This window comes from Solenopsis invicta, chromosome 2 (assembly GCF_016802725.1).
Source record: "Solenopsis invicta isolate M01_SB chromosome 2, UNIL_Sinv_3.0, whole genome shotgun sequence".
NCBI classification, from domain to species: Eukaryota; Metazoa; Arthropoda; class Insecta; order Hymenoptera; family Formicidae; genus Solenopsis; species Solenopsis invicta.
Window position 1 is genome coordinate 5,409,071 of NC_052665.1, and position 21,767 is coordinate 5,430,837.

General features: G+C 43.2%; 4 protein-coding genes across 5 annotated transcripts; 2 read left to right on the forward strand and 2 right to left on the reverse strand.

The window, feature by feature from the left end:
• The first annotated feature begins 25 nt into the window (after positions 1–25).
• Positions 26–3,498, forward strand: LOC105199084 (protein SHQ1 homolog). Of its 2 annotated transcripts, XM_011166026.3 has the most exons (9): positions 26–472; positions 533–723; positions 793–962; positions 1,108–1,512; positions 1,598–1,721; positions 1,802–1,965; positions 2,222–2,376; positions 2,455–2,499; positions 2,989–3,498. In XM_011166026.3, the coding sequence occupies exons 1-9, from the start codon at positions 330–332 to the stop codon at positions 3,104–3,106; spliced, it is 1,515 nt and encodes a 504-aa protein (XP_011164328.1). In that variant the 5' UTR covers positions 26–329; the 3' UTR covers positions 3,107–3,498. The 2 variants fall into 2 exon arrangements, with proteins under 2 accessions (XP_011164328.1, XP_025988872.1); XM_026133087.2 differs by lacking the exon at positions 2,455–2,499.
• Positions 3,499–3,759: 261 nt separating this feature from the next.
• On the reverse strand, positions 3,760–7,038 carry LOC105199088. Its single transcript, XM_011166031.3, has 7 exons — positions 6,727–7,038; positions 6,331–6,612; positions 5,739–5,850; positions 5,037–5,643; positions 4,723–4,922; positions 4,175–4,390; positions 3,760–4,031 (listed from the first exon to the last, which is right to left on the reverse strand). Exons 1-7 carry the CDS (start codon positions 6,996–6,998, stop codon positions 3,777–3,779), a joined length of 1,944 nt encoding a protein of 647 aa, XP_011164333.1. The 5' UTR covers positions 6,999–7,038; the 3' UTR covers positions 3,760–3,776.
• A 1,467-nt stretch (positions 7,039–8,505) lies between these two features.
• Positions 8,506–19,605, forward strand: LOC105199152 (sushi, von Willebrand factor type A, EGF and pentraxin domain-containing protein 1). The gene is made up of 33 exons (XM_011166113.3): positions 8,506–8,822; positions 8,995–9,282; positions 9,431–9,686; positions 9,833–10,033; positions 10,201–10,365; positions 10,532–10,714; positions 10,791–11,006; positions 11,078–11,278; positions 11,385–11,633; positions 11,758–12,006; positions 12,085–12,294; positions 12,388–12,482; positions 12,553–12,883; positions 12,947–13,159; positions 13,245–13,406; positions 13,475–13,768; positions 13,957–14,099; positions 14,186–14,285; positions 14,350–14,566; positions 14,627–14,784; positions 14,907–14,995; positions 15,065–15,174; positions 15,289–15,461; positions 15,544–15,758; positions 15,860–16,067; positions 16,186–16,359; positions 16,479–16,570; positions 16,658–16,794; positions 16,934–17,828; positions 18,225–18,396; positions 18,475–18,663; positions 18,755–18,964; positions 19,108–19,605. The coding sequence occupies exons 1-32, from the start codon at positions 8,535–8,537 to the stop codon at positions 18,931–18,933; spliced, it is 6,852 nt and encodes a 2,283-aa protein (XP_011164415.2). The 5' UTR covers positions 8,506–8,534; the 3' UTR covers positions 18,934–18,964; positions 19,108–19,605.
• On the reverse strand, positions 18,983–21,743 carry LOC105199090 (mesencephalic astrocyte-derived neurotrophic factor homolog). Its single transcript, XM_011166032.3, has 5 exons — positions 21,469–21,743; positions 20,735–20,840; positions 20,526–20,650; positions 20,284–20,425; positions 18,983–20,203 (listed from the first exon to the last, which is right to left on the reverse strand). The coding sequence occupies exons 2-5, from the start codon at positions 20,817–20,819 to the stop codon at positions 20,025–20,027; spliced, it is 531 nt and encodes a 176-aa protein (XP_011164334.1). The 5' UTR covers positions 20,820–20,840; positions 21,469–21,743; the 3' UTR covers positions 18,983–20,024.
• Between the last annotated feature and the right edge of the window lie 24 nt (positions 21,744–21,767).

A 21,767-nucleotide genomic window follows, 5' to 3' on the forward strand; every position in this document is an offset into this window, starting at 1 on the left:
TGTTGCTTCGCGTTTGTTCGCGTTCGATCTGTCGAGTCGGTCGCGTCGCGCGCGCTCATCAGTGTTGTTTTTTTGATCTCGCATTACCACGCGTATGTACGCGGTAAGATCGAAATCGGAGCAAATCGAATTGTGCATCGTGCCAATTGCCATGCGAGTGTCACGTGTTGAACGAAGTTGATTCTTCGATTTAAAGCGCCTCGCTCTTCCTTTTCTACAGTCGCCACTTGTCTGGCGGCTATATTTATTCTCCGTTGCGTTGTGCAAGACAAGTGTCCAAATATAAGCGATTTCGCAACACGCTCCGGGAAAACGCGGCTTCGGGAGAGATGCTGACACCACGCTTCGAGATCACACAGACCGACGAGGACGTGACGATAATCGTTCACGCTCCGTATGCGAATATAAAGGACGCGGAGGCTTGCGTCGACGGGACGGACTTCCTCTTCACCGCCACCCCGTATTTTCTCAGGTGAGTTTTTGCGAGTATTGCTGTCGAACGGTTCCTTGACGAATGGCTCGAATTTTTCAGACTGCAGCTGCCGGGCAAGGTCGAGGAAAATGACACGTCCTTCGGTTCTTACGATTGCGAAAAAGGTGATTTTACCTTGCGTTTCTCCAAGGTAAACAAAGGGGAGCACTTTGATAACTTGGAGATGATAACAACCCTTTTGGCACCGCCAAAAAAGAAAAGCACCGTTATTCCTAACATCGAAGTGATTGGTAAGATATGAAGATATAATTTGAAATGTATATTGTACCATTATTAGCACAATGTTTTTCCAATCTTAGGTAATCCGTCAGTGGCTTCAGTAGACATAAGCGAAGGTAATGCAGTAGCTGATTCTGGAAATAATTGGTTTTTACCTCAGGATAATTTTGCTGGAAACTCGACGCTTCTCGTAAACTTCCCAAAATATGGCTTTGCCAATAAGATATCAGGAGCTTTAACTGCATTCGAGGTATGTTTTTGTAATCTATTCCTTATGACATTAAGCTTTACTATAAATACATATGAAATTTTTTATACTTTGTTTTAATACTCTAAATAAAAAATTAATTAAAAATTATATTAATAATATATACTTTGTTATTGTTTATATTTAGGCAGCATGGATCAAGGAGATCATAGATCTTCCCACTCCTGATACAACCCTCGAGACAGAAAGAAAAAGTTTGAGGGAACAGCGTGAATTAAGTGATTTTTCAGAGGAACATTATATGGCAGATCTCATGCAGTCAGACTGCATCGAGCCATGCATAACGTATACACCTGAATGGGATACACTGAAAAAAGATCAAATCGCATTCAATGACAGCGAGGTTGATTTGTTAAAGGAACTTCCAAACAAAGAATATCTACTAGACGCTGAAGATGTACAAAAATTATCTTTAAATCTTGTCGACATATTATATGCCAGCTGTTACAATCATCGTACAACGTTAGGAGATAATACTTCGGAGAGTGGCTGGACCATTAATAAATTAAGTTCTACATTATGTTGGTTCCAAGTATGTTTATTAATTAGCGAAGCGCTTTTTACCAAAAGAGAGAGAAAATGCAAATGAATTAATTTCCATATTCAAATATTTTCAGAATTTTACCTCTCTTGATGAAGTTATAACAGCATGTTTTCGAAGATCACTTTGTTATCCACTTTATAGAAACTGGGAACTTTCTCTTAAAGTATTTGAAGACGTTAAACAAGTTTTGTCATTAGGTCAGTATAAATTAAGGCATTAAAATGATTATTTACAATTATTTATAATCTTATACTACTTTAAACATTTTCATGCTTAGGAAGGATATACATCGTTAAACGCTTTTGTGAAATACATAATCTTTTCAACACTTCATATGAACCAAGATATATACTAAACCAATTATACATAAAGGATTTTTTAATTTGGTTGCAAAGGATACCTGAATCCTTGATAGAATCGCTTCTTTCTGCGTTAAGTAACGTAAGTACCCTAAAAAAATTCTTTAAACATTTATATTACCCTTTCTCACTTATCTAAATTTTTGAAATATAGGCTTCTGAAATAAATTATCCTCTCCCTTTTATTTACAATTTTTAATTTTTCAAATTAATTTCTCATAGAAGAATATACATGAGACAAGAGTCGGAATCAAATTTGAGATTAACTGATTACATGTTAAGAACTTTTACATGGCCACATATTATTTGCTTATCCAAATTTTTATTATTTTATACAGATTAATCCAAACAAACCAAGTATGGGACTAGATTTAGTAGAACTGGAAACGGCAGCTTATTCTGTTCAAGAGGAGGATTTTGTTATAGAAAATACTATTCACAAAATGACCGACGATATTGAGATGATGTCTCTGAATGGTGCCAAAGAGGAAAAGTGAGTAGAAAATACAGCTTTGTTACTTTCTTTTGTAATAGTAATATTCTACATATTCTGTATAATTTTGTTTTGAAGGCCAAAGAATGTATACCATGTTAACCAAAAATTTTTTAAGTATTTGTAAGTACTTCCATTTATCTAGCTTGATTGTTAACAGTCGCCGTTTAACACATCTTTTTTTAATGGGCATTTGTATCATTCATTATTTCTATGTATTTTAACCTACCCAGTATTTTAATGTAACATTATAATGCCTAACTTTTTTTTATTATATTATTGTACATAAAATAACTATCTTACATAATTACTGTTTGGATTTTCTGAAACAAATTTTCATAATATCAAAGTCTGACCATTTAAACTTGCAATACATTTGTTATTTGAATAAAAATTCATGAAAATAATTGTATTGATAATAATTGGCCAAAAATTTTTAGATCCAAATAGTATTTGTATCTGAATATCCAATTTTTTCTCAGATATCCGGATAATAAGACTCCTGGGAATGATAATTTTAATAACCAAATAATATGCATGATTGAAATATCTTATAATACTGATTACCAACACAAATCCTACTTTTTTAAATCAATGTGTACAAAAATGCAGATTGTCAAGCAGTTCAAGTTCAGACAGCAGTGATTCGGAAACTGATAGCAGCAGTAGTAGCAGCAGCAGTAGCAGCAGCAGTCTAGATTCCGATGATTTAGATAACGAGCCCAAATGAATGGGAAAATTGATGGCCCTGATGAATAATCATTCACTTGTTACATGACGAAGTAATTTAACGGATCGACTTTTAAACATCGACTTCTCCATACAACATATAATTTTCTAACTGTTTACCAATAACGCATAGTGATATACCATTGTTTTTGGTACATCTACACACATATTCATTATTTTATGTATTTTATATTTATGCGAATATTTCGCAGTACTTAAGTATAAGAGAATTATAATAATGTTTAAAAATAATCTTCCAATATACTGTGTTGACGAAATTGCGCTAATAAATATATATACATATATGTTTGAAAACTGGAAACTTTGATATAAACTGTGATAATAGGAACATGAAATCAATATATTCTCATTAATAAAATATTTTTTACGAAACTTTGAAATTTATTCAGTCTATGATTAATCCAAGATAATAGCGATTCTATAAATGTTTTAATTTGAGTTAAATAATCTCAGTCAGTCAAATCTATATCAAAATCCGATAATGAAAATTTATCATTTCACTTCCGAACATTCATCGAACAATTGACGAAAACTCTCTTAGTTGGACAGACATTTTTGGATTCTGATGAGGTATTTGATTAGAGAATTATAAGAACAGAAAAGATCATTGCATTCTTAATAATAATAATAATATGTCATTAAAAAGATGTTTATTTGATTAATTTATAGTCGATCCAAGATAAAAGTTTATTATAATGTTCGATTAATTTGATTCGCTCCTCTTCACTATCGATCTGATCATTTGGCATAGAAGATTCCATGTTTTTATCAATGATATTCTGTGGGTCAATGAAACTCTTGACATTCGAATTTTCCGAAACATTCACAGGTGGGTGGTTTTCTTCCGGCGAGAGACACATCGCGTGATCGCTGCCGTTAGTACGATGATCCCCTTTACAACTAGTCTAAAAATTAAATTTATTTTATTTTTAAGTGTAAAATTGGTATGGTATTAATAAAACAATTTACTCGAATGACAATTATTACTAATAGCAGACCAAAATTTATAAATTTGTGAAACTAATGCGCATTGTGTGTTAGAGATTACCGTGGAGTTATTGTAAGTGTTACTAGACGTTTGATTTCTGTCAGTAATATCGCTATCTTCGTAGCTCTTCCAATAGTCTGCTACTTCACCGTACAATCCTGGGCTTTCATCTTTACCGAATATATACTTTTGATTAGCATTCTCATCATCCGCTTCCTCCGTTTCCGCGGTTCTCCAATCATATTCCTCGGAGTTTGATACGAGAGAATTGACGGCCTTAAAATTTACGAGACATTTTATTATCAACTATCGAGAACTTGATAATAATATAAAGAACTAAATATTAAATTATTAATATAATTAATATACAATTATTAACACAAAAAATAATAAATTCCAAGAATTTAATAAAGTAAAAACATTAAGAGTCCGTTGTTCTATTTCAAATGATTTTAAATTTAGGAGTTTAATGTTTCTATGTTAATAAATTCTTATTGACTATACGATAGAAAAATAGGTATCCAAAATAAAATTGGGATCTCGAAAAACTAATTAAGACATAACAGAGGGTTAAATTAATGGAAACGCGACAGATGTCGATTAAATACCGTCTGCGAATTCGTCGGTGACGCGACGTCGACTCCAGAGTCGAAATGCCCGTGAAAGTCGGGATCACCGATCTTCAGAATCAAATGCGTGTATTTCTTCATCTCCGTATCATTTTTATGTACGTGCGGCGCATACATAATTATGCGTAAAATCGCGTCCTGCTTGAAACGCTCAATGTTCTCCGGTGTCGTGCTTCCATCTACGATATAACGATTCGTTAGAATAATTAACTCGATTATCGCTTGAACGACTGAATCGTTCTTATCAGAAGAAACTCGAGACTTCTTTTCCGAAAATTCGACATTTTCATTACCTCGAGTTTTGTCCGTGATATTTAACGTCGTCGTCTCTTCATCCACGGATGTTGAATCGCTCTCGGTTACACTAGCCGCCGGATCATCCAGCAATAAAGTACGATCCGTCGTGTCCTCGTAATTCGTGGAGGTGACAGAATTGTCGGTCACCGGTGAATGAGATCTCGCCTGCTCCAAAGGAAGCACGCGTAATTCCGGTTTGAAGGTCGCGGCGATTCCATCGTTCTTCGAGTTGATCTGGTCCTCTTGGTCCCACTTGATCCTCTTGGTACCTTCCGCATCCGGACGATCCTCTTCGAATCGAGACTCGGTCGCGTCGTTATCGTATTGATAAGTCGTAGACTCCGTTGACGGTTCCGTCGAGAGATTCGAAAGACTGGTATCGCTCGTGATTTGCTCGAGGGGGATGGGGGATGCGGTGCTCGCCTCGCGCTCATCATCCGATTCGTCGTAGTGTAGAGTGGCGTTCTCCGGACTCTCCGTGATCCAGATCGTTTCGGGCTTATCGTTAGTCTCGGTCTCCCGTTGCGTCGGACTCGCTTCTTCCTCGTTGGTAGTATTCGTCGAGTTTACGAAGTGGTCCTCGTGACCTCGATAAACGGCCGGCTAAAATTATTCCGAAGCGATAATGGTCGTAATGTTGTTTTGACAACAGTGGCATGGGTGAGAGATAAGCGTTATATCTAAAGAAATGCGCTCACGTTACATCCGCCGCACGGGTCCTCCATGTACGTGGACAGTATAGCCGCTTTTACGTAAGGAAAAAACAAGATACTCCACGGCACTATCACATGGTACGCCAACTTCCCGCATCTAAAATCATGTCGGTTGATTCTTGACATTGGTCGAGACCGTTATTAAGTAATCGACTCATGGGGACTCATCTGATATTTCCACTTATCTCTAAAGTATCTATTGAGGACCGTCCTGTTATTTAGAGCAATCTAATTTTTAAACATTACGGTTCTAATTCGTAACGTAACGAGATTAAACATAAAAGGCTCTGAAGAAATAAATCAATATTATGAATAAATGCCGTAAGAGCCAATACAAGATGCTCGTGTAAGAATTAATTTAATTTAATTGACAATTATTAAATAATAACTAGATTAACTTTTAAGCTATTAACTTTGAATTGAATTTAGTCGAAGGAGGACACGACGATTGACTTACCCAGCCCTGCTCTGTTATTGAATTATTTGCAAATTTTCTTTCTAAATTTCCGCAATTATTGTTCCAGCAAATATAATGACACTAGAATGAATAATCCGGATCGCTCGCTCTTTCTCTCACCGATCGATGATGACCACTTGGTCCCTCGACGCACGGAACTTCCGCCACACACGAGACTGCGAATCGTCCCGCAGGAAGGTGATCTCCGTTTCGTTGACCCTGAGAAAGTCATCGTCCACAAAGTTGTCCATTTCGTGCTTCGCTCCGATCTCCCGCCACGCCTCGATCTCGAGATCGTCCTCGCTGCTCTCGTTCTCCGTCGAATCGGAGGACGGGCTTATCACGAAGAAGCGTATGTCCGGGAAACCGGACTTCCGTAAACGCGAGCTCAGCATCTCCAGCCTGTGCGACGATGGCGTTGCGAATGAAACGGGAAGAGAAATAAAAAAATAAAGAACGTAGAAGGATAAGGGGCGTGGGTCCTCGATGATGCGTCGATGATGGGTCGCGACTTACATGACCGCCTGGCGGAAGCTGTACTGCCACGCCGGGTCCAGGAAGGCCAGCACGCTCACATGGCCAAGGTGCTCCTTCCACGCGTTCACGAAGCGACACTGCTCGTAGTAGTCAACAACCCGTTCCTCCCGACGCTCCCTCGGCGGTCGAGTACGAGGAGAGTACGACGATCGGAGTACGCGCGAGAGTCGGGAGGACCGACAGCTCGCCTCCGACGCGAGACCCGCGAGGATGAGCACGGCCACCGGGAACGCGACCTTCGCGATTAACATGACACACCGCAATGATGATGACTTCGACTTCACTCCATCGTCCGGCTCCCCGAGACCCCGCGAAGTGACGCGCTGCAGGTCCGGGCTTCAGCCGGATCGCCACGGGACCAAAAGTGATTCATCCGTACGCGATGAAGGAGGAATACTTGAAATACTTTCGTATCGCGGGTCCCAGCGGGGGCGATAGTAAACGAGATGATACGACGTGTGTTACGTCTCAACGGGAAGACGCGCGGAGATTACGTGCGTTTGCATATGCAACGCGCACGTACGCGCACGTGTATATGCGCGTCGTGCGTGTATACATCGGCGCGCGCGAAGAGGAGCCGCCGAGAGATTGACCCGGAATTGACCCGGAATCGCGTCGACGCGATACGCATACGGGTCACGCGGAAACTACGGTGTTTTTCTGCCGCCGCCGCCGCCGCGTGCCGTCAAACATCCCTTCCACGCTCGCCGAGGCGAACGGAACGCGAGAACTTTTACACGTACATTTCTTTTTTTTTTTAAAAAAAAAGAAGAAAAATTAAACGAACTTGCGTTTTTTCTTTTTCTTTGTAATCCAAGAAACGGGTAATTAGGAATCAGCGCGATGCGTAACTAAATTAATTGATTTAACTTACAATAATCTTTAATTAACATCTTGAGAGCTACACGATCATTTCGCACATACAGACGCTTAACTTTAAATTACCATCTTCATTGACAGAGGTAACGTTGCAATTGGCGATTTATAACAACAGAAGATGAAATAATACCTATAATCGATCACCTCCGTTCAAAGGCGAAGCTGTTTCACGTTCGTGTCTCGAGCAGTTCCACAGCCGGAGCAGAGAAAAATTTAATAGGAGACGTTTCAGCTGTTGATTATTATTATTGTCAAATAAATATCGGCACGTGTCGCCCGTAGGATGACGAGAACTCCGCGAGAACGCGGAGCGATCGACGCGGTCGTCTGACGGTCAGCGCGAATTAACGTTAATAGGAATTGACGTCTGGATCTATTCGCGGCCTGGCGGCGAATACAATCGGATCGTGTCCGCGTGGACCACTCACAGACAGCGCGCGCGCGAACTCCGGCGAGAAGGAACAGAGGTCCCCTTGTCTTCGCGTTATGCTTTATGCTCTTTTACAGTTCCGCCGCTCGCCAGTGACACATCCTCGTCTACATCGCTCGCGAGGGCAATTCGCGCTCGTGTCTTCGCGATCTTCGACTTTAGTACCTAAACTGGTGGTACCTCGTGACGCGAGCCCCTCCGGTTTTCTTTCGCGCGACTGCGACGATGAACGCGAGAGCGACGACGTCCGATCTTCGAAGCGATAGAGTATCGCGTTAGAAGCGCGTGCGAGCCTTATCTGCCTCTTCCTCGCTTCGCTCAGCTGCAGAACGGGGAGAAGATGCGTTTCCTCGTCGCGGTCCACTCGCCTCTAAATTGCGATCCGTAAATAGACCGCAACAATAAAGCGAAAGTTCTAACGCTCGTCTCCAAATGTGAGATATCGTTGAACACTATCGGTGTTTCGTAAAGCGTAGCAATGGGATTCTCAAGGGTTCTGCCGCTGATAATCGGAGCGCTTTCTCTATTTTCGAATATCGCCGAGCGCGTCGACGACGTCGACGATGGCTCGAGCGGCGACCTGGAGATCGGTACTAACGACAGCGATGTCACGACCTTCCTGAACTTTAGCCAAAAGACGAACGGGGATCGGCGTTACTGGTACGAGAACGTGGACGACGCCGACAGGATGCCGAAGAGTAAGGGAGACATCCAGTCCCGCCTTTTGAAGATGAACATAGACCAATTGCGAAATAAGACCGATCAGGTAAACAAAGATCGGGCGAGTCTAACGTAACTTTCCTCTTTTTTGTCCCTAATGAGAGAAGGCTCAAGAAAAATAGAATACGAGTCAGAGATAGGAGGCTCTAGAGCCTCTAGACTCATCTGATCGCGGATCTTTCGATTTTAATCCGAACGAACTGACGATTCTATACCAGGTGGAACTGGTGTTCCTGGTGGACGCGTCCGGCTCGGTCGGCGCGGACAACTTCCGCAGCGAGCTGAGTTTCGTGACGAAGCTCCTGTCGGACTTTACGGTGGACACGATGGCCGCGCGGATCGCCCTGATCACCTTCGGCGGTCGGGGCAACGTGTACCGCAACGTCGATCAGATCTCCAGGCACGGGCCCAACGATCACAAGTGTTACTTGTTGAACAAACAGTTCCGCAATATCACCTACAGCGGCGGGGGGACTTACACGCGCGGCGCGCTTCTCGAGGCGTTAGTAAGTAATTCCTCTCATCTATGTCGCGTTCGACGCCAATAATGAGGTAACGACTCGTCGTCATTTCTATCAAGGTCACAGTAATAAAAGGAACTAGATCAAAGTTTGAATAAATCACGCGTAACCGATCGTTTCCGCTGTTTGCAAGGCGATCCTAGAGAAGAGTCGCGAAGCGGCGAGCAAGGTGGTGTTTCTGATAACCGACGGCTTCAGCAACGGCGGTGACCCACGCCCCGCGGCCCACCTGCTAAAGAACACGGGCGCGATCGTGTTCGCGTTCGGCATACGCACGGGAAACGTGGAGGAGCTGCACGACATCGCCAGCCCTCCCTGGTACGCGCACAGCTACTTCCTCGACAGCTTCGCGGAGTTCGAGGCTTTGGCGCGACGTGCCCTGCATCGCGGTGCGCTTTCTCCCGTTAAAAACTACGTTGAATCTAAGTTTCATAAGTATTGCCAAGCGCATAGAGTCAAAATTGAAATGAGAAGAATCGCAAAGCGAAGAGATTTATTTATTTTTTTCGAGTGACGAATCAGATGCCTTTCGCAGACTTGAGGACTGGTCAGTACGTGGCCGTGACCCGGCCGAACGATTGCAACAGCCTCTGCTCGGACAGCGAACTTGCCGCTTCGGCGAACCGAACTTGCTGCGACGAACTAGCGACCTGCACCTGCGGCACTGCGACTGGCCACTACGCCTGCATCTGTCCGTCCGGTTATTTCGGTTCCGGTCTCAGAGGCTTTTGCCAACGTAGGTCGAGACGAGCAAACGCGTTTTAATTTGTCGTTGATACGCTCGTATAACGATTCATGAATGTTGTATCTTTGATTTTTTTCTAGAGATATATTTGCAATTCAAATAACATGGGTAGTTTTTTTTTTATATTCTGGAATTCTCTCTTTGTACGCCCGCGACAGCTTGTCCGAACGGAACCTATGCTTCGGGGAACACCTCCGGGGATTCCACCGCCGCATGCGTAGCCTGTCCAGACGCTAATCATGTCACCGTCAAAGTTCCCTCGACCTCGGTGGCCGATTGCATATGCGCCTTTGGATTCACCACGGACGGTTACAAATGCGAGGGTAATTTATTGCACATACGTTCACAATAAACCCAGAATCGCTATGTGATAAATTTAATTGAGAGGACTCTGATAATCGCATCAATACTCCTCGCGCAATCATTAGTGCGATTACAAATTATTCGCAGACTTATATTCGCGAGATAGGATGGATATATACTTTTCAGCTATAACGTGCCCGAAACTGAGAATCCCCGAAAACGGGTACCTGGTGAAGGCGAGCGCCTGCAGCAACGTGGTGCACGCGGCGTGCGGCGTAAGATGCAGGATCGGTTTCCACCTCACGGGAGACAGCATTCGGCTTTGCGGCAAGGACGGTGCTTGGTCCGGCAACGAGCCGCAGTGCTTGCGTAAGTAAAGAATTCGACGTACGGCGAGGGTGAAATTATTAAATTACATTTTCAATATTATATACGCGTCTGGCAGTGAAGACGTGTCCGGCTTTACGCGCGCCCGCGCACGGTCGCGTGAAATGCGAGCACGACGAGGACTATCAGCACCAGTTCGAGGAGAACTCCACCGTGTATCCGATCGACACCCGCTGCCAGTTCCGGTGCGACGTCGGCTATCAGCTTCGCGGCAGCAAAGTGCGCAATTGCCTACCATTGTCCCGTTGGGACGGCCTGAAAGTCACGTGTAAAGGTAAAAGAATGGGGTGGTATTATCACTAGGAACCTGCATCGGAAGATTAACAGAGACGTGTTATGTGTTAGCTGTGAAGTGCGAACCTCTGCCACAAATCGCGAACGGCGATATCATCCCGGAGATTTGCACCGGCCCGGCGAAGGTGCCTTTCGCCACCAACTGCACGTTCACATGCAACGAAGGTTTTGTCCTAGAAGGACCCACTGATAAATCGTGCACTGGACGTACGGGGATTTGGTCGCAGCGTCACAGCATCAATCAATGCGTGGGTTAATATCGAGGTCAAGCTATTTTGCACGAGAAATATGAGTTTGTAGATTTAAATCTCCAACGAATTAGGTTCAAATTTGATTTAATTAATTTTGAACTTAACAGACAAGACCCCACCTTCCATGGAGTGTCCGGCCGAGATCGTGGAGGAGACTACGAAGGGACAGAACTATGCATATGTGAATTGGACGGTACCCGAGGTGACCGACAACGCGGACGCATCGCCTAGCCTGTGGACGAAACCGTACGTTGTCTTGCCCTGGAAGGCGAAGATCGGCACGCGTGTTATCGTGTACGTGGCGCGGGACGCGAGCGGCAACAAATCCAGATGTAAATTCAAAGTTAAAGTCCTCGGTAAGCCACCTACTCGACATTTAAAAAACGTTTAAAAGACTCATATAAAAAATAAATAAATTGCTTATAAGATTATGGCAAGAAAAATGAGTGTGTTCAAATGAGTCTCTTGGAATGTTTGCAGACAGAGAACCACCAACGATCGAGAACTGCGTCGATCCGCCAACGTTCTATAGCGATTTCGAAAACGGTCTCGCAAATGTAACGTGGGACGAACCAGTCTTCTATGACAATTCGAGAATTTCCGTGCGCGTAAATCAGAGCCATCAACCTGGCAAGAATCTCTTTCCAATTGGCCTGACGAAGGTCTTCTACCACGCGGCCGACAAGTATGGAAATCAGGCAATTTGCGTGTTGAACATTACCGTAGAAGGTAAGGCATATTTTTTCGTTGATGACTCGTGTAGCAAATGTACGGTAATAGCAATACTGCATTGTGCGATCTTTCCAGATGCGTGTAAGAATCTGAAAGCACCCATGAATGGTCAACTAAACTGTTCTTTGTCAGACGATCAGGAAACGCGATGCGTTGTAACTTGCAAGGACGGTTACGACTTTGCGATCGAGCCAGCGAACTTCGATATCGTTAACGACGAGCTGCTATTGAAATGTAACTCGAGCAATCACACGTGGGAAAGTAATCATCTGCCAGAATGTTCAGGTATATTTATATTGAATTTATCAAAGATCATCAATCGTTCAGAATTTTAAATTGATTATATTTTACGAAATTATGATTTCTTCTATTGACTAGAAACTCAAACATCGAAGGCAATATCTCAGGAAGGGAACGTGATATTGGAAAGCAACGAAAGTGCGATATGCGACAATCAAACTGCTCTTCGTCAAGTGAGCGCTTAGATTTATTATAAATAATGATATATAGAGGATAATTTTTATATAATATTGTTTCTTTCAGTTGAGCGAGCACGTTGCTAATGACTTGAAATGGAAATTACTGGAAATATGCGACAATGACATCGAATGTAATCTAATCACCTCCGATCCTAAATGTGAAGATGATGAGCTTTCATCGTCGAAGAATTTCCTGGAAGAGGATAACTTGATAAGAAGACGAAGGTTCGAACTCGGGTACAAGCAAGTTCAGTCCACCGTTATCTTCAAAAATACCGAAACGATAATGCTTGAAAGATTGAAACGTACAGTTAGCTCGAGCCCCGATCGAAATAAAAATAACGCTAGGTCTAAACGGAAAAGAGATAGGATAGAGATCAAGTTCAAGTTCATAGGTAAGGGCTGATTGTTGGACTTCCATTCGCGAATTAGATATTACAAGCAAAAAATCTCTGCAGGTAAGATTATTGAAGAAAACTTCGAGAATCCCAAGCGGGGAGTGCAGAAGCTCAGAGAGAAGATTGGCGCAATGGCGCAGGTCGGAAAACTGGACTTGCTTGATAACAGAACCAACCAAGAGATCGCGAGGCTCGCTCTGAATCTGCATCTCGTGTTCAAGGAACCGGAGGATCTTTGCGATCCCGGAAGTGTGCTGAAGAGACACGGTTGCGGTGAGTACAAAAACTCGATTGCATAAGAATCCGCCATTGCATACACGTTTTACAAATACTTCCTAATCTCAATAATTTTTTTCAGTTAAATGTCTCGCGGGCACTTTTTACAATTCGTCCACCAGGGCCTGCCAGCCCTGTCCGTTCGGCCAGTACCAAAACGCGACCGCTTCGTTGGCGTGTGTGCCTTGTCCGAAATACACCTCCACGAAGAGGATGCACACGAAATCCTTGAAAAATTGCATTCGTAAGATTCTCAAGCCAGAAATGATTCAAACTCAACGTGGTAACACATTCCTCTTTCTTTCCTTGCAGCCGTCTGCCAACCAGGATATTATTTTCGGCGCAAACGCTACCACGAGTCGCGTCTGGGTACGGAACCTTGTTTCCCATGTGACATCGGCTTCTATCAATCGGACTATGGACAGAATGAATGCCTGCCGTGTTCGTCGAACACGACGACGGAAAAACGCGGCTCCACCCACGTCGATGACTGCTTACCGATCCGCGACGAGGAAATAGATTGTCGGATGGATCCATGCTTAAACGGCGGTCAGTGTCTACGAGACGAAAGCGGCTTCGTTTGCGAGTGTCGCGAATATTTTGTAGGTAGGTTGCGCGGTTACTTAATCGCAATCGTCAGATGACAGCATTATTTCTTCTTATTTTTTAACTTCTAAATTTTATTAATCTCAATAAATTAATTAAATTATGAAATTTTATCAATAATTTATTTTTAATCTCTTTTATTATGCCAACTTAAAATTAATGTTTCCGCTGCACTATGTTTCTTTCAGGATCGAAATGCGAAGAGTTCAAGGATCCGTGCGACTCTTCGCCGTGCTTGAACGAGGGAGTGTGCGAGACGCGACGGTATATCGATAACTTCGTGACGTACGAGTGCAAGTGCAAGAGCAGTTATTGGGGTGTTAATTGCCAAGTAAGAACGCATCTCGCAAATTAGACGCTCGCAATGAAACAAAAAAGCAAAGTTGGATTGAGAAAATAGTAAATAAATTTTCGCAGGTCTACGTGGATGAGTGCTACGTCAATCCTTGCCAGAACGGTGGAAGATGCGTGAGCACCGAGAACGATTTCTCCTGCGAGTGTCAGGACGGATTTGAAGGTATTGTCTCTCACTGATAATAACTTTCGCAACGAGTTCTTCCTACCTATTACGTGTCGTTTAGGTCAATTCTGCGAGATTCCGATCGACTACTGCGAGGAGCTTAAGCCCTGCGAGGAGGGATCCGCGTGCCGTACCGTGAACGGTACCTGGCAATGTCTCTGCAAACCCGGTTTCCTGGGCCGACACTGCAATCTGTTACCCTGCGACTGGCTACCGTGCCACGCGAACGCGATCTGCGTCAACGTCGAGGAGGAGGACGCGACGCGGATGAGTTACAGGTGAGTAGTCCGTCTAATTGTACATCACGAAATCCGAAGCTTAACGTACGATTGGTTCAGGTGCGAATGCCCCGACGGATACACGGGGGAGGACTGCGCGACCAAGATTGATCGCTGCAAGAGCTCGCCCTGTCTGAACAACGGACGCTGCGTCAGTCGCGTGCACGATCACCTCTGCGAATGCCCGGTTCCCTTCACAGGACGCGACTGTGAAACCGGCAAGTCTAAACTTCAATATTCTTTAGAATATTTTAAATATTTTTTAAGTTTTTTTTTAAGCCTCTTTAGATAATAACTTAGGTAAGAAAACATCTATTAAAGACGGTTCTGACGATCGCAGAATTGTCGTCCGACTACGTGATGCACTTCACTAAATCCGGCACGACGGATTACGTGGCCGCCAAGGGACCCGCGAGGGATCTCCTCCAGGTAAGAGTCAAGGGAAAATCAGGGGAATCATAATGAAGGGACGTATTTGATCGAATTCACCGATTGCAGCTGTCCGTCTGCCTGTGGTTGCAATCGATGGACACCTTCAATTACGGTACGGTATTCTCGTACGCGACGACGTTTCACGACAACGCCTTTACGTTGACGGATTACAACGGGTAATTACTCAGCGTGTATCTCGGTGAAGATTTTGCCGGCAATTCCATACGAAAACGGAATGCCGGCACGCGTTTGATCGCGAGTGAACTCCCCCGGGTCAAATGTCGTTGCAGATTGGTCTTGTACGTTAACGGAGAGAAGATCGTCACCGACGTTAAGGTCAACGACGGTAACTGGCACTTCCTGTGCGTCACTTGGGCCAGCGAGCGCGGCACCTGGCGCGTGTTCGTCGACGGAATCCTCAAAGACAGCGGCGTCGGTCTGGCCCAGAGAACCGTCGTGCGAGGTAATTACGAGCGTAATCGTCAAAAATGATTTCCTTACACTTAAAACAAATCACCTAAAATCCCGGACATCGTCCCGTCCAGCCAACGGATCCTTCGTCATTGGGCAGGAGCAGGATCGCCTGGGCGGTGGCTTCTCCGAATCGGAGGCGTTCCTGGGGAGACTCGGCTTGCTGGACATGTGGGACGTCGTTCTGAACGAGAGCGACGTTACGAAACTGTGGAACAGCTGCGACAAGTATCACGGCAACCTCGTGGCCTGGGCGCAGCTGCAGCAGTACGTCCACGGCGACGTCGTGGTAATTATATCTTGCATTGATTAATTAATCAAGTTACAAAGCGCTCCGTTCTTCGAAAAGAACGGCGATGAACCATAAGCGATGATGTCTCGTGTCTTTAGATCTTAGCCAGCCCATTTTGTCACGGCTGCCCTTTGCCCGTGGTGCCTTCCAAAGGTAACATTAAAGTGAGCGAGGATCTCTCCGAGGTAACGTACTACTGCGACAACGGTTACATAATTCGATTTGGTGGTGAAGAACACCGGTCCCTCAAAAGGAAGTGTCTTAAGTACGGTCAGTGGGAGGGACACGATACGCCGAGCTGCACAAGTAAGTTCCGGTTCTCCTGCGATCAATGTTACAGCGCGAAGAAGAACTTGAATCAATTAATTAATATCTAGATGCGTTTTGATCGCGAGACCAATGATTTCGGTTTTTATGTTCGAAGAAATAAAATGCGGTTTCCCGGGACACATTCCCCGCGGACGTATTCACGGGGAATCGTATTATTTTGAGGACGAGATACACTATTCCTGCGACGAGGGCTACGAGCTCCACGGAAACCCTCATCGCATCTGCAATTCCGACGGCAATTGGCTCGGATTGGCTCCGATCTGCATAGGTAACAAGCTGTATCGAGATTAAAATAGCGTCGCCGTCAAGCGTGAGAATAGAAATGCGGCTAATATGCGAATCATAGGGTTCAATGACTTTAACGACCAAATTTGCGTCTTTCGATAGGGATCACGTGCAAGAATCTGCTCGCCCCGGAAAACGGAGATATAGAATATATACTAGAGGAGAACGAGAGAGACGACGTCACGATATTGCAGGTACACATCCTTGTCCTTAATTAAAAGGATACGTCGCGGCATATAAACGTCCTACAGTCTCGAAGAGAACGTTTAATTATTTTCCAGGCTGGTCAGCAGCTGGAGTTCAAGTGCAATCCCGGATATCGTTTAACAGGTGAAAGGTACTTGACCTGTCTGGAGATTGGCGTGTGGGATCACAAGATGCCGTCTTGCATTCCCTACGGATGTCCTCCGCCAAGACAGTGAGTCTTTTAAAAGTACTTGACTCGCGAAAAATACCTTATTAAGTACATAAAACTAAAATTCGAATTTGGAATTAAAAATACTAAATTTCATTTAACGACCATGTGAAAATCAAGTTCTAATTTGCGTCGAATGTAGAATCGAGCACGGCTATATCGTCTATTCGAGTTCCGGCATGTCCGACCGAACAACTTCCGTTCGCGATTCTGATGGAAGCACGATCGACGACTCCTCCGAGAGAACGTATCGCTTCGACGATATCGTCGGATTCATCTGTCATCGCGGCTACAAATTTCGCGGGAATCACAATCTGCTGACGGAATTCAAGCTGCAGTGTTCCGCGAACGGCACCTGGATGGGCTTCGTCCCCGACTGCGTCCTGCGCACGTGTTCCTGGCCGGACCGCGTGGCAGACGCGAGACTCTTCCTTAGGAAACAAGATGACGGCATGGTCGAAATTCCGGAAGCAGACGCAACCTTAGGGTCCAATCGAGGAAGAACAAGAAGGAACAAGGAGAGCGATGAGATCTCCCCGGAAACGTTTGTTTCCGGCACAGAAATCATCGTCGTCTGCGACCCGGAATACGAACTAGTCGGGGACCGCGTTAGAACGTGCACCGAGGAAGAGAGATGGTCCTCGACCATCGCCTCTTGTAAGCCGCGTAATTGTTCCGTCGAGAATCATCCAGTTTTTAAATTTTTCAAAAGAACGCAAAACGAAACCATCTTGAGGAATACAGATGTGCTTGAATCAGATGAGAAATTGTATGGCATCGAAAACGTTACGCGTGCATACAAAGACTTGGAGATCTTCGTCGAGGGAAACAGTTACGGGCGACGAATAATCTTAACGTGTCGAAATGGCGCGTGGATGAACAAGTTGATCGCCAACGAGACGGTCTCAAATATAACATGGACGTGCAACAAGATGGCAAAATGGGAAGTGTCGAATTCGTCGCTGAAAGAGCCTATGCTCGAACGGCTGCTGAACGATTCGACAGATATCTGCGATAGAACGTGTGTACTTCCACAAGTAAGTTTTCTGAATACGTCAACGATATTTAAATATCACTGAAAGAAAAAATATCTTACAACAAAAAAATTTTACTTGACACAAAAAGTTATTTACTCACAATCAGTGACATAAATCAATCGATGATTCATATCTCGCTGGATGTGTTTATCTTTTCTATCGTTTGTCATTTCTTTTGCTTTTTCGTAATATTCTACATCATTCTCAATTTGCACAGTAGTAAGCTGTGATTACTCCTGATGTTTGCGGGTTCTCACGTCTATGATCTGTGTTACATGTTATTGTTGGACTAGTAATAATATAAACTATGATGTTTGACCGCGGATATTTTGCCATGGAAATTTTCTTTACGCAATTTTTTAAAATTTTGCTTGCTAGAATTTTAATTAATTTCAGGTACCAGAGTACGGGTACATTGATCACGGCAACAATACTGACGACGTTAACGATCGCAGGGCGATCGACAGTGTCATCGTGTACAAATGTCGTCACGGATACGTTCTCGAAGGTGACGAACGATCTGTTTGTTTGTCGGATGCCAAGTGGTCCGCTTTGCCTTCCTGCAAACGTACGTCTCTTCTACTACTTGCTTACGGAAATTATTAGATATTTAAAATTAAATGTTGAACGAAATTGATTTTTTCAGCTGTGGTGTGCGGAAAACCGCCGGTTCTCGCTAATGCGATACTCAAAAGTGATGCTGGCGGAACGCAAAATTACACCTTTGGTAATATGATCTCTTATCAATGCGTTCCGGGCTACCGCGTATTCGGGCAGGCGAATCTAAGATGCTTAGGAAGCGGAAAGTGGTCCAGATTAAATGGCAGATGTTCGAGTGCGTATACGTTAAAGATAATTTGCAAATTAATTGATTTTATTATTACGCGACATGAAACCTGTTTAAATTGCATCGCAATCGCTTGCAGAAATATCGTGCGGTAAACCACAGATCAAGAACGGAATCGCGCTCTATGGCCATTCGTACTTGTTTCAAGATCAATTGACATACGTGTGTCCTGACGGTAAGAAGCGAGGAATGATTACGTGTCGAGCTGACGGGACGTGGAGCGATTTGCCGAGATGTGATAGAAGCGGGAATATGTAATTCAGGATTTAGCACAACGCTTCGTGAAGAGGTAAAATGACATTTCTACTTTTGTAACAACACACACTGCTTTATTTCTTTCTGACCTTTTGTATCAAGACTCACGAATGTAATATAAAAAACGTAATTACGCAGTCTTACCACGAAATAAATAATTCAGTTTGGAATTTTCAGAATAGTACACTCGGATATGCGACAATACCTTATCTACGATGATTTATGCGTGATTTATCGCGAACTTTAATTTTAGGATATTGTACTTCGAGTACTTTTATAATTTCTTTTTTTCTCTGTTTCTTTTTACTGGAAAAATTGGTGTATATCGATATAAATAATTCTTATCTCAAAAATTGGCATTGTTAAGCCCGCATGTTCAAGTACTTCAAGTAAGACAGTTCATTGATACTGACCGTGAGAGATACTCCGTAAGTTTAATTGTACATTTTGTTTTGTGCATAACGGATAATGTAAAAGAAATCAAACTTCATAATAGCATACAACGGTGTTGTGGATAAAGTACCTCTTACACATATCGCTCGACACCGTACAATGCTTTTTGGTACGAAGTATCGTTCAGACATACCGCACAAACGTATTTGCGTATTACTACACTACCTGAGGAAGAGCAATGAAGACAAATACCGTGTGAAAATAAAATTTCTCGCATATAAATGCTGTATATATTAATTTACACCTAATGTTGCCATCAAAAATGGAGCACCTTCGATAAAATAGATTCATTATTAGCATGGCTATCTCAGGGGAAAAAAATCAAATTACTCTAATGTACACATTCATCGGAATTATTGAGATATAAAAACGTTACATAACAAAATTTTTTTTGCTCATTATCGTTTGTCACATGCTAATCTTCTCTTTAATCTCTACTCCATTCAATAAAAACTAAAAACTAAGTTCAAAAGACTGTCATTTAAGATCAACTTTCTTTTAGAACGAAGCTATACGCAAATCGTACATAGACACGGATAAATACATATCCTAAATGCTGTAAACAATTCCTCTGTAAATTGAAGAAACAGAAATTTTAGCCATCCTAAACGTAATTGCTTGTCTAAATTGAAGACAATCCTTCAGAGCTCTGTCTTCGAGCTGCTGCTAAAATACTTGGGTTTGAGCTCCTCGATCCGTTTGATAAAGTCCGACTTCTCTATGCATCCTTCACACGTCTCTTCCCAATCATTCAAGATTTTCTTTAAGTCACGCACCTTCAGCTTCTTCAGATTCACGGTATTGAGATCGATTTGTTTCTCTGAAACAGAAATAATAACATCAAAATAGTTAACTATGCATCTGCAACAAAAATGAGAACGCGCAAACGTTATATCGTACCGAATCTCAAATCGCATATTTGAGCATCTCGCTTCTTTAATTTCTCGCATATTTTGTCTGCTGGCATAGACCACGACAGTGGTTTACTGAGCTCCCCTAAGATACCAGTAGCAGATTCTTCTAACCCTCCTAAATAATAGCACTGAAAGCACATATACAATAGTTATTATTTACTTGTCACAATTATTTTGACCAGGGAGGGAAAAAATTTGTATATATTTTACACACAAATTTATACTTACAAATCTATTTTCTTTTGATTTAGTGCCCTTACAGAATTCTCGAAACTTTGCTTCAATTTTCTTGGTGTCACTTTTAATGTCTGGTGTTAATGTTTGACTAAATTTGTCCACAACAGCGACGCATACTGTAAAATTAAGGACCTCCATGAAAGCTGTATGCAAACTTAAATATAAAGACAAAGAAAAGATGAAGTCAAAGAGGTTCTCACCTTCGCAGTCACCTTCTTTCAACGCCGTAACAGCGCACACGATTCCAAGGAATATGGAAAGTACTAGCGACATCGAGGTATTCATTTTTCTGTTTTATTGTGTTTTCTGTTAACAACATTAAATCCTTAAAATGAGTTACAATAAATATTTATACAAATTACTGGTTATTACACAATTATCTAAATCAAAGAGTTTTTCTCCAATTGTATTTAATACAAAGTATTAAATATATTTCTTTCGCAAAAGGAAATAAAAAAAAAGAGTCAAGAAGACTAATTCCTCGCGATGTTATAAATTTACTTAATGCCCGTTTCTTCCAAGCAGATCAATTTCAATTTAACCTACATTTTATCCCTTTCTTGTTCTTAGAAATAGAAAAAGATAGAAAGTAAGTTAATCCGAGATTAAATTTAATTAACTACATTGGTACAAGTAAACACATAAAGGCAACTTGAAGTAATCGAAGTTTGATCGAAGTCACTCTACGCAACGAAATCCCTCTCTCCGATGCGTCCTCGGAATGAAGACGCTCCGGGAAACGGAAGTTCTCCAAAGTTACATCAACTTTGCGAAACTTACGTGCGCGGCTGTGCGTATAGCAATCGCCGACGAGGGCGACGAAGGAAATCGCAAGATCGCGCGGTAGAAAAAAAAAGAACGCGAGGTGTCGAATGTTGACACACAATGGACTTAGGTTATTCCGCGCGAGCGGGCCGAGTCGCGTGCCACGTACCGTTGCGATCGGCTTGAAAATCGGCGTATCCCTGATGCGAGGCCTCTGTCGTTCGGCGGATGGGCAACGCGCGGTCACTTTAATTCATCCACACGCCCGTATCACCCTGAACAAAATGCCCTGTGACACGTCCACCGCTGTTCACCACCGCGCTTCTCGCGACTGTTCGCGACACGTTGGATTCTGTCAAAAACCCGGAATCCCAGCTGGCGCACGCCGATTGGTCGTGACGTCATCGCGGGCCGCGCGCGCCACGCGACCGAGTCGGATTGACCGACCGCGCTCTCGCGAACCGAAGA